Source organism: Channa argus, chromosome 11, assembly GCF_033026475.1.
Source record: "Channa argus isolate prfri chromosome 11, Channa argus male v1.0, whole genome shotgun sequence".
Classification (NCBI taxonomy): Eukaryota; Metazoa; Chordata; class Actinopteri; order Anabantiformes; family Channidae; genus Channa; species Channa argus.
Genome location: NC_090207.1, coordinates 10,848,436 through 10,861,055, shown reverse-complemented (window position 1 = coordinate 10,861,055; position 12,620 = coordinate 10,848,436). Strand labels below are relative to the sequence as shown.

The 12,620-nt window shown below is 40.7% G+C and overlaps 1 protein-coding gene across 9 annotated transcripts in view; it reads left to right on the top strand.

Annotated features, from left to right (window-relative positions):
* Positions 1–12,142, top strand: part of aopep (aminopeptidase O (putative)) — a 65,709-nt gene extending 53,567 nt beyond the window's left edge. For 3 of the 9 annotated variants that reach the window (XM_067520871.1, XM_067520869.1, XM_067520874.1), the window contains 4 exons: positions 7–123; positions 4,567–4,653; positions 4,780–4,928; positions 11,512–12,142. In XM_067520871.1, the coding sequence (XP_067376972.1) occupies positions 7–123; positions 4,567–4,653; positions 4,780–4,920 (345 nt within the window). In that variant the 3' untranslated portion in view covers positions 4,921–4,928; positions 11,512–12,142. Of the gene's footprint in view, positions 1–6; positions 124–807; positions 2,257–4,299; positions 4,402–4,566; positions 4,658–4,779; positions 4,929–11,511 lie in introns of those variants that run through there. The other 6 variants (XR_010915533.1, XR_010915532.1, XM_067520870.1 and 3 more) reach the window with 5 other exon arrangements.
* Positions 12,143–12,620: the final 478 nt, after the last annotated feature.

The following is a 12,620-nucleotide window of genomic DNA, read 5'->3' as shown; positions in this document are numbered from 1 at the left end:
CCTCAGTTGCTGTCGGAGCAGCTAGTGTTGCTTTTGGAGCTTCTGTTAGAGGAATCTGAGCTTAGTGTGGTAACCCTGCGCTCCCTTCAGAGGACCTACAACCTGCAGAATCAAGACACAGAGGTAGGACCATGCACAGCCCACATGCTCAGACAGATAATATCCATTAAAGTTTTTTTAGTCTCTTTCAGCAATAAAAGAGGTTTGCTCTCTGTTGCCATCCCGAGGCACAGCGCTTAGTAATGTGTAGTAAATTCTGCAGTAATAGCAGCTCTCTTCTTTACAGCTGCCATTACTGACTAAATCCCACAAGTATTCGCTTTATGTTTTAGTACTGCACAAAGTTCCTTAATGGTACTATTAACAGTGAGTGTGTGTGTGTGTGTGTGTGTGTGTGTGTGTGTGTGTGTGTGTGTGTGTGTGTGTGTGTGTGTGTGTGTGTGTGTGTGTGTGTGTGTGTGTGTGTTGACTGCTCAATTGCTCATACTGTATAACGCCCTCGTTCAGCAGAGGAGCACGAATATGAAAACAGCTTGGACAAAGCTCATAAACAGTCCATGCTGCTATCATATGGCTCATCTTAAAAGATAAAAATAGTTTATTAGGACTTCCCAATAATTTTAAGAGCTGCTTTATTGTGGTAATAATGTATATAATCGGGCTCAGATGTTCTGACATATAGAAGCAGTTTTAGTTGTTGATTGACTCATGCATTGTTGCATCAGTTTATTGTTGAAATCTGAAAGCTTAATTCATTTCAGTGACATAACCCACATCTTAAGGTCCTTTATCTCCCTTTAAATTTAGTGATCGGGCTTGTGGTCACAACCTGAGGCCACTCTGTTTTGCCTGGGATTCTGCCACAGTCTGACTTCCTGGCAGATGAAAGCAGAGTCTCATCCACAATTTCCAGGAAGAAAACATCAGTGTTTGCTAAAAATACACAGGATCATTATGCACATAGTCCTGGATGGAAAAACACACACACACCTGCTGACACCTGTCTAAGGGCAATGGCCCAGCCCTAATGTTAGCAATCTCAGTTAGAAGAGGTTAATCACTTGCATGTTTCCTTAGAAATGTGGCCATTTATTCTCCTCTCTTCCTGTCTCTCGTTCTTTTGCTTTTTTTCCCCTGTCTCTCCTTTTTTGACTTAGCTTTCCTTTGTCTGGTACTGCATCCTTTTGAGAAGATTGATGATTGATCTGTTTAAAATTCTTGGATAAATACAGGACTGAGTGCAGTTTATCTTGTGTAGCTCCTCACTGTTTACCTAATAGAGAATGAAAGCTTTTCAGAGTGGATGAATATTGGATTATAGCAATGATTGTTATGGTTTCTGAAAGGCGGTTAGTAATACATCAACTCAGAATGCACTGTGATAAGACTTTGTGATTGATTACAGGAAAACAGAACCACATTCTCAAGTCTAGCAGCATTTCGTAAACTTACAGCAAAGTCTCTTGTAGAGATTTCATATAAAGTTTTGATATTTAATTTATTTTGTAAAGTTTTTTTCCTTTCTTAATTTGCTGATGGCTTTATGCATCTCTTCTATAGTAGCATGCCATGCTGTTACATATTGTTTCACCATCTGTTAATTCTGTGCTCAGCATGTCTCACTGCAGGCAAAGCAGACTAAAGTTTTAGTTAGACGCTGTATAGTGAAAGCGATAAAGTAGTTTGTCTCCAGGTTAAAGCTGCTTCGAAGACTGGCCTGTGAACTAAAGTTTCTGTGTGTGCGCGAGAGTTTCAGAAGCATGTACACAATTGTGAAAGGTAATATGTGGCTGAACAGCAGTGTGCGTGCAGTGGGACTGCTTTTTAAACGGTGTGACTGACCATGAATACGTGTGCTAATGCATCTCTGAGCAGGCGCATGTGTTCGCATGTATGAGAGAACGTGCGTGACTTTGGGCCACTTCTTGTGGACTTTCCTTTCCTCTAGTGACTGCAGACTTCAGTGGACCACATCAAGAAATGTCACAACAGCCGGCAACAACATGTCGAGGAAAAGGAGACAGAGCACGGGAAAAAGAGTTATTAAGAATGAACTAAAGAGTGTCTAAGAAAAAAAAAGAAGAAGAAGAAACAACCTCTACTGGGAAATATACTAAAGCTTTAATGGTCACAGGGGAAGAAGTCCCTTCTAGGCCTAATAGGTGCCATTGTGCAAACAACTAGAGGGGGAAACAATAATGGCTACAAAGAGAGTGCAGTGAGACGCAGACACAAAGAGATTGAAAGACTCACACAGACACAGTTTTTTTTGTTCACTTTCTTGCCGAGATTACTCAAAAAGCAGTTCCATGTGCTGGTCCAGTGAGATTAGAGGCGTTAGATTTATCTTGGACAAAACCAGAGTATTCTTTTTGACTACACTATGCCAACAAGTGTTGTGTGTAACTTGTCTAACTCTGAATCACTCCTCTCTGCTCAGCTCCGCTCTCCCTGCTCTGATAAAACCTGGCTTTGTTCATTACATTTTGCTTCAACTCTGCACAGCGTCTTATGACAGCATCCTAACTTTTCTTTGACTGCTCCGAGAGTCAGGCTCTCTCAAAGACTTACGGCACCACCCATTCAAGATATGTTAAAGACCATATTTCTATTTAGAAATATTTGAAAAATGCATACTGAAGCTTTAAACTGTCTAATCTAATTGTCTCTTTTTTTGTAGCTTCATGTTTTCTAATAAGAGTTACGGTAATCTTTTCATCTATTTATCAGCAAGAAGAGAAAAAGCACATCATATGGAATGTCGCACTGTTACTTTTTGTTGTTTTAAGTCAGAGTCAATGAGGCAGTGTTCGGGTGCACCAGGTTGTTAAACACGTGGACATGTTAAGACTACCCTAACACTGCATTTGAGTATTTACTCCGTATTTACTCTGTCCTGTGTCCGCGTTTCCATCTGTATGAGATGTGAAGTTTGTTCCCCAGTGCGAGAACACACGAAAAAAGTTAGATTCCCTTGTAGCCTTTGTGTGGGATTGTTAGTAGTGAAGGAGGGGTGGAGGTGCAGTAATAAATGAAGGAATGTCACTGTGTAATTGCAGAGAGAGGGGCCCAGTGACAGGAAACAGAATAAAAAGGGGGTAAGTGGAGGTGCACCAGGCAGCTGCTCTGCCCCAGGGCTCTCCCCAGGAATGTAACCCGGCACAGGGAACAGCTGCTGGGGCTACGCAGGCCAAAAGGGCAGGGCTGGCACCAGAGGGTACACATACTGTACACACTCGTGCACATTCCTAACTTCACAGAGAGAAGGTAGAGGAGCATGTTACATTTAACTTCCAGCCTTTGCTTTTGGTCATCTCTGCTGTGGGACTTTGCAGACTTCCAGAGCAAACAGATTTTTTTAAAAATCTATGGAAAGGGAAGATTTTAAATTTGGACAAGAGAGGAGCTAGAGAATCGTTTGGAGACCAATCAAACTCATGTTTATTTAGTATGTTGAAGAGGCAATGTGAGGACTTTAAAGTGCTTTTAAATGGAGCATTGCTCAATCTTCATACTCTTCATACTTGCTGCACAAACAAGTGGAGGGCAGCAAAACTTTTCTGGCACAAACAAACAAAGCACAAACCCCTATAAGAGTGCGCATACATTTACACAACACACTGCCAGATCCAACGGCTATTAACACTACTCAAAATGAATGTATGCATACGTGCTGAAGAATTGCCCAAAGCTGGAGTTGCTGAAATCGAATCAATCACCAAAAATCCCACGCTTGGTCACTGTACTCTCCACAGGACTAGTTTATTATCCTGAGTGTGTGGAGATAGTTATGGGAGAGATTGAAACACCTACGAAAAAACCAGCCAAGGGAAACTGTCAGGCTTTAAAGTAGTGACAGTCCTTTAAAAGATTCTTCATAAGGTTATTTTTTTATCACTCTTCTGTCTCTTTTATCTTCCTCTGTCTCCTCCACAGTAGTATATCCATATGCACACGCACTGCGTTTCCTTGCCGGAGCACATGCACAAACACTCACGTACACATGCGTGCTCAAAGCAGATGATGAAGGATGATGGCTGAGGCAGGGACAGAGCCAGTCTCTGATCTCTCCTGTAACCGCGGCAACAGAGCTCCTATTGATCCTCTGGGAGAAAGGCCAGGCATTAGCTTTCACACACAAAATTACACACATACAGTAAAAACACGCACGCACGCGCACACACACAGGAAGCACAAACATGCAAGCTGTAGCTGTAATAAAACAGAACTTTAGAACATGAACTTTAGATTAACACGGTTTCCTTTCTAAAGCAATGATCATATCTGTTAATTCTCCAGATCTGGATGAATCCCATCATTGTCAGAGGAGCTTTTCACTTTGTCAAATGAGCTGTTTGTGTTTTGTTACTGGAATTGACGGAAACCTGTTCAACTTAATGTGTGAGTGGACTGCAAAACGGCTTCAAAGCTTCCAAAATGGCAAAAAAAAAATAATAAAAAAATCTATCTATATATATCTTGAAATGTTAAATTGTGAGATTTCACCTGTTAACTGTTTTAATGAATATTTGTGAAAATTATTATTTTCTCTACTTTGGTCTCCAGGTCAAACATCGCTGGTGTGAACTGGTTGTCAAACATGCGTACACTCAGGCCTATGGACACGTGGAAAGCTTTCTGGTGAATGACCAAGTAAAGACACCCAACTATTGAGCATTTGTCCTGTGTGATATTTAAAGAAAGCTTCAAATACTCCATTTAAAAACCATAACATAATAAGGAAAATAAATTGTGTGTGTGTGTGTGTGTGTGTTCCAGGCCATGGGTGTATATCTGTATGGGGAGCTAATGATCCATGAGGATGCTGAGCAGCAGGCTCTGGCTCGTCGCTGCCTCTCATTGGTGCAGGAAGAAATGGACCAATCGGCACGTAGAGTGGTGCAGGAGATGGTCCTGTGATACTGGAGGTAACAATTTCTTTCTCAGTTTTTATTTATTTATTTATTTATTTCAGCCATCATGTGTCCTTGGCAGTATTCTTTGACTAAATGGACCAAAAATGTTTTTGCAATTAGGGGAGATTAGTGGATCTCTAATCTTCTCTGAATTTTACTGGCTTTTCGTGTTATTAAATCAACAGTTCTCCCGAATAATGATGTAAAAATGTGTAGGTTTATGAAACATGACTCACCAGTCATCTTCTCAGGGTTTTTAGTTGCTTCATGTTTGCAGTTTAGTTAGAAATGAAATGCTTTTTTAATTTGCCTGCTGAATTTTCCTTGAACCACTGAAGAAAAGGGCCAATAACCTTTCAGTATAATAAGGCATAAATGGGCTTAAGAAATGTAACAGTGGAATCTCTCAAATATTTTGTAGGATCTAATTATTTCAGAGCAATAGCTATTCTTTTGATGCAATTTTAGAATTTAAAGACACTGTATCTAGATTTTATATTTTATCTACTCATAACCGACCTTTTAGTCTAAAATGGCTTCTGCAAAAGAAAGCTTAGTGTTGAATGGCTCCTGCTTCCATCTGCTCCAGTGGACAGCCCACACTTGAGTCACTTGGCTACCTATATTGCACATTCCTTCCTGAGCTGTGTGTGTGTGTGTGTGTGTGTGTGTGTGTGTGTGTGTGTGTGTGTGTGTGTGTGTGTGTGTGTGTGTGTGTGTGTGTGTGTGTGTGTGTGTAATTTGAGAATGTGTTCCTCCAACAAACAAGAGATGGAAGAGAGAAAAAGAGAACGAACTGGTCAGCAAGCAGTTTCTGAGGGGCTCAGGATAGTTTCTACTTGAATGGGGGGTGGGTTTGTACTGTTGACCCTGAAATTTGTCCCACATGCGTGCGTACACACAACCACAACTGGCAACCACTGGGCTTTTAGAGGGCTCATTATAGTGAGGGATTTATTGGTCTCACGTTAAATGAAGGGAAGAGAAATGTTTGGTTCAGAGAGAAAGAAAAGGGTGGCGGATGAAGAGCGGAAGGGAGGACTAAGGTGGAGACAGGTCTCTTTGAAGCTGCACATCTTTTCATTAAATTCCTGGAATTACTGACACTAACTCTTCAATAATGACAGCAGGCAATTACATGGATCTTGGCTCAACAAGTCAAACATAACAACCCAAGTATAATTCAAAGCTGTTAATCAATTTACATAGTAGAGCATCACATGGATAGGATTCTAACACAACTGAAATACCTTCGTTATTTTTTTAAAAGCAAATAGGGAAGGCGGGAATACGACAAGTTCCCCGAAGCTGGAATGACTGCACAAAACATAAAAAATAAGCAGCACTACTGAGATGAAACGTGTGTCCATGCAGTAGTTTTAACATTTAAATGTAGATTTCAAGGACCTTCAAATTAATTGCATCTACCTAACAGGCATTTAATGTAAGACTTCACGCTCACCTTTTCATTGGAACCAGCATCTGAAATGAACCAGCTGTGAAACGGATAACACAACCAGCTGTCTAGCACACCTCCATTGCAGCCAGTATGAGGTCAGACAAGGCATCTGCGACCTTGATCAACACAAGCTGTGTCAAAAGGTGCTGCTAAATACTTGTCCACATTAACCTGAGTGACTTACAGCAGTAAAGCCAGCCTTTTATCTTCCGACACACACACAGACAGAGCTTTATGCATTTGCACAGGATGTGAAAGGCTTTCTAGGCAAGTGCTAGGCGTCTGTCTCAGTCTTGTTAAATCTTTCTCTCACACACACACACACACACACACACACACACACACACACACACACACACACACACACACACACTCTGCCTGCCTGTGCCTGCAGATCTCTCGTCATCTTCCTTCACTCCCTCACTACACACCTCCCTGTGGAGTCTCAAACACTAGTACAGGAGGAATGAGATGGGGCAGCAAAGATCAAAACGACTGGAAGAAAAAAGAAGCATTTAGAGAGTAATATCCAAACTTTTACTACTGCCTCCCATTGGACTGAACCAAACAAGCCTTTGTAAACATCAGTGGATCATGTTGGTCAGCTGAGCTCAGGTCCAGATCTCCTTCCAATTAAAATGATGGATGAAAGGATCTCCTCGCTACTTTTTCATATTGCACTGTGGGGAGATGGACTTGTGTTTTGCTGCTCAGTTTGTGTTCCTCTATTGTCCTTTTCTAAGTAGAACAGTCCTCCTCATGCCCTCTCTCTCTCTCACACACACACATACAGTGGGATTAGGTTGAGGCAGGCTGTGAGGGTTTTAACTGGAAACATGTCTGTCAAGACACACACTGCCTTTGCTGTGTATTTAAACCTAAAAAGCACAAACTCTTGAAAGGCGAAGGGTGGTCTCTTGCTGTCCTTTTTCCCCCTCCCCACTCACTCCCTCGTTCTTTTCTTCCCCTGGTACATGCCTCTGGAATCCCTCTTGATCCGCTTAATGAGGTGCATATCACCGGGTTAGCCGAGCGTGGCGAATGGGAGAGGAGGAGAGAGGTAACCAAGGAAATGGTGAGAGAGGGAGAGGCAGCGAGGATCTGCAGATCTCGTCTTTTATGACTGTGCTCTGATGGCAGACATGAAGGACAAAGAACATAGAAAGTTAGAGAGTTCTCCTTTCTGGGTGTTGCAGGTTAGTGTCAGACTGGAGCTGGACATGAGGGTGTAGGTAGAGATAAAAATAAAAAGAGAATATCTTGTTCTTCCATGTCTGGGCTGTGAGGGTTCCTGGCGTGCTGATTTGTGACTTATGATAAAATCACATTGCCAGGGATTACCACACAGGCCTGACCCATCCGGCTGCTAAGGTAACCAGTGCCTCTCCTATAAACAAACACTCTGACTCGTCCCCCAGAAAATCAGAAAGACGACGTGATTATTTAAAAGTGTGTGTATGATTGTGTCTGAGTTGATGATTTGGAAGTGTGCAGAGAGGATGATGAGGTAGCCGTGTGTGTGTTTGTGTGTGTGTGTGTGTGTGTGTGTGTGTGTGTGTGTGTGTGTGTGTGTGTGTGTGTGTGTGTGTGTGTGTGTGTGTGTGTGTGTGTGTGTGTGTGTGTGTGTGTGTGTGTGTGTGTGTGTCAATCTGCCAGATAGGTTTTTGTATCCTCTCTCTATCCAGGCACAGAGCTTAGCTGATTGGTGAACAGTGATTGATTCCCTCTTTGTTCACAGTGGCTAAGTTCTGCACCTGAGGAGAGCATGACCCAGACAAGGAGACAAAGAAACACGATAAATGGCTCTAAGAGAAAAGAGGGAAAAGAAGTATTTAGGTTTTTATAGTGGTGGATATGTGCATCTGTGTGTGTGTGGACCGTTGAGCCCCATTTCCCCATTTCAATTAGCTATGTGTGTTTATACATTTCAGGCACAGAACTCTGTCCACTCTGTCCTTTGGTATTTTCTCACTCTTGCCTTGATTGTCCTGCATCTTTCACCTTTGCCTTCTTTGTCTTATCTCATTCCACTTGACTCCTCCCTTTCTCGTTGTTGTTCTACTTTTTCTCCTGTCTAAACAGGTGGCCTCTCTTGCATGTCTGTAAAACTTTCCACTGAGACCCTCTCAGTTAGAGGAATTAAACACACAAGCCTCCTCACAAATTCAAAACACTGTGCAACATTACTAATGAGTAGCACGCTACACTCTACTGGTTCATCTGTCGTTCTTTCATGTTCATTTCTTGCTCTGTACTTCCACCAACACTGTTTCTGTCTCCTTGTAGTTACAGAGTATAAAAGATTAGTCCGCAGATGATGCTAGTTGCACACTTTGTAGTTGTAGCAAAGGTGAGAGCAAGTACCTCGGAAGAGAGGCTGTACTTCCAGTTCTAATGAGCCCTAGGGAGAGCCGAGCGTTGCTGAATGCTGCTGACAGATATTTTAACAGCCCACTTTTCTGTACTTACAGCCGACACTCCGCATGTCCAAATTCATGCTACAAATTCTATTTAGAATGTGTGTGTACATTAACCATCACAGTATAGTATACTCTTCTTACCATTCTACACCTACAGTGAATGAATCAGTATGTGGATGTGACATTCTGGAATAATTTATTAGATAATAGCTATTAACCTAGGGATAAAAACGTAAAACAGAAACTGTAAGAGCTGCTCTTTTTGTTGTCACTAGTACCCACCAGTTATTTAATGTTTCCTAGTAATTTGCTAAAAGGAGCTTAAAAAAATGAAGCTGTTTGAAAACAATTTCTCAAGTGCTTCAGATTTTAAATACTAAAATTACTTTGGCAGTGAAAAGTGCCGTCCGTGCATCCTTGGCTAATATGTATTGATTTCTGATCTAATCTTAGCCTGAACAAGGCAAGATGTAGAAATCCATAAAGCAGACGGCTTTTCACACATTTCCACGTTGTGAAGGAAAACAAGACTGAGGTGTCAAAGATAAAAATCTGGCAGCTTTTGCTGAGCCTGACCATCATTTAAGAATGTCAGTTCCAATTTAGTGTTTCTACAGTGGGTATACCATGCAAAATAAACTTCTATTATTTGCCTCAGATAGTAGAAACAAAAAGCTGCGATCCTGTTAAACACCCACTGATGTTGGGAAAAGCAGGAATTCTCAACTGGGTGACAAACGCTTTGTTTCAAGCATAACAGAGAGTGTACAGAGACTCTCAGGCAAGATAAGCTTTAACAAAGCAATGCAGACTTGGTGTAGGACAGACTTACTCAGCAATATGGGAAGACTTTTCATGCAAGTTTCTGTTTACCATACACCACCTGCCAAAACAATGATCAATAAATCTGTCTCACTTATCACAGAAAATAGATTTGTTTTGGAACCGTTAGACAACAATGTGTATTTTCACCTCCCTACAAATCCTCCACATCTCAGAAAAACTAATCCTTGCTAACAGCACTCGCCAGTTAACACTGAAGCTGTCAAAATCTGCAGCTGGAAATTTCTTTCAACTGAGTGAATCAGACTTTAAAAGTTGAAACACTGATAGGTACTTACTGTTTAACCTATGATATAATCCAAGTCTACTTCGATTCCAGTTTGCATCAATTGTTCTCTAATCAAAACAGTGACAGGTGGCTGAAAATGTATTTTAAAACTGGTTGGGATTTTTTTTTGGCAAACAGAATATAAGTTGGGAGGACGTATTATAGTGCTCTATATTCACAACCACAAAATGGCGACTAAACGAGGACAGATGTGTGAATTACAAATGAGGGCCATGTGGAGCATGCCATTTTTAGATCTATATTAAGGGCCTGTTAAAAGAGTAATGACCATCAAAGGCCTGTAAAAGAGAGGAATTGCCATCAGAGCCTGTATCTAAAAGGTAATTTATTACACTCTAATGGGAGGGAAATGGTGCTCTGCACATCAAAAGGACAAAGCAACATTGTATAAAGACACCAAAAATAAACTTATTCAGCCCACAACTTTTCTTCACACAACTAAACTTGAGTAATTGTCTGTTTAATCTAAAGTATATTTAGAAAGTATATTTTCCCATCAAAGCAGTATGTAGGAGTACTCCCAGGGGAGGAGGAATTGGATTTTGATCATCTGACTCCTAAAATAGTTTCATAGCCCTTTTTTTTTTTTTAAACATCTTATCAATGTACCAATACTCTTGGCTAGCTCTTGCCCTTCAGCACTGTTGCCTGTCTTGCCGACTCCGTGATAGCGAGGTTTCTTCTGTGCTAACCATGCCTTTCACCACCTTGTGTAATCCAACAATCTCAACAGTTATAATTAACCAACAGTAGTGTAGATTCTTGTGGGTTTGGCAAAATGGAGCACTGCCTGACACACAGCTTGAGTTGGCATTGCCTTTTTCCTTATTATGGGCACTGCAAAAAAGGAAGGGGAAGAAAACAACGTTCATAGCCAGCCAGCGCTATATGAGAAAGAGAACAGAGACTTGGGCTTGGCTTCCTGTGCCTACTGAGCTGATAATCAGTCCTATAGAACCACTGGCTCAGTTCAGCAGGAACAGGAGTCCAGTCCACCTACCATCGGACTAAATTCAAACACAAGCACTGGCCCAAACAGACTTATTCTTGCCTTTTAACAGATTACACACAAGAGCCTTTGTTCTATGGGACAACTGCGTTATTGACTAAGGTTTCTTTCCATGATTTGAGAAATTATATCTATGGTGGCACCACAGTTTTTACAGAGCATGTGTAGTTATCTGATGATGAACTGCTCCATTTTTCTGAACTATTTTTCAGCGCAAGGACGGTAAATCAGTGTTTTCCACATAATCAATTACTTTTAAGAATATGAATTGCTAAATTTTTATTATTGATAAATTGCACTTTTTGTCAGTTTTAAGTTGAAACATTAGTTACTTGTTACCAAATATAAGCAGTTCTTTTGAAAAATCAATTTACTGTTCAGATTATTTTCTTGTCAAATGTTGGTTTTCCCTCAGTTGGGTTCTGCATCTGAGACCACACATCTATTCTAAATGGATTGAACACAAACCCGTGTGTGAACTATTTGTCTTCACATCAGGTTGATAATAGAGAGGGTTGTAGACATCTACCAAATGCTCTGTAATATTCCAATCTGTCTATATCTTTCTCTTCCAGGTTGCACACTACAGACGGAGTAGACAGGAGTTTGGCTAACAGGGCGGATGAGGGTCCAGCACTCACCTCCTCTTCCTCTGTAGGAGAGGGGATGCTGCAGAATCGCTCAGCAGTTTGATCACCAGAAGGCTGTGCTATTACTCTACAGCCAAGGCCAACTGTCAAGGTTTAGAACACAGTAGTTCTGTTCATTCAAGTAAAAAATGGTGTGTGCGCGTGTGTGTGTGTGTGTGAAGAACACATGTTGTTTGTGCAGTAGTGACACACAGAGTTGCTGACTACATTATTTTCATGGTAAGACAGAAAAATGATCTCCTCACATGTTTTGAAATGATAATCATAAGAGAAATGTTCTTGGATTTTGAAACAACCCCTCTAAACTGAGGTGTGTGTGTGTAGTCTGTAGCCATGAGATGTTTAGACTGGAAATATTTTCAAGTGAGTAATATTTTGTATCTTATATTACAAAGTTTTACTTTACTGTTTCCTGTAACAACACTGAAAACAGGAGATGTCTGTACATGAAAATTATGATTTTGTAATTTATGCACAAGGAAAACGTGTAAACCGTATTCTTTATGCTTGAAGTTTGAAATGTACATGGTAAAATAAAATTGTTATAAATACACAACTTGTTTAGGGTTTTTCTATTTCTATTAAATTACTTTATTTAGTACTTAAAGTCTGTTATAGTATGTGAATTTAATTTCCAAATTGGACAAAGGCAATTTATTTATATAAATTACATACGAATATATTAACCACATCATCATTTCTTATACCTCGGTGTTGCTGAATGAAACGTGTTAACACAAACACTAGGTGAAAAACCCAGTACAGAAAATTGGTTTTGATTTTACCTTAATCTGTGGGGTTCCTCACACGTTCCTCACACCCTACAGATTTCCCTCTAACAGCTCAGTTTTTAGCACTGACTGCAATATGTATTGACCCATACAAATGTATAGAACCTACTACTCTAGTCAGATAACAGGAGAGGATAATCCATATTTGGACTTTTGAATTTTGGGAAATTGTTTACTATTGATTTGTCAGAAAGTTGACAACGCTCCTGAGGAAGCCATTCACTCATACACCTTTGAGACATC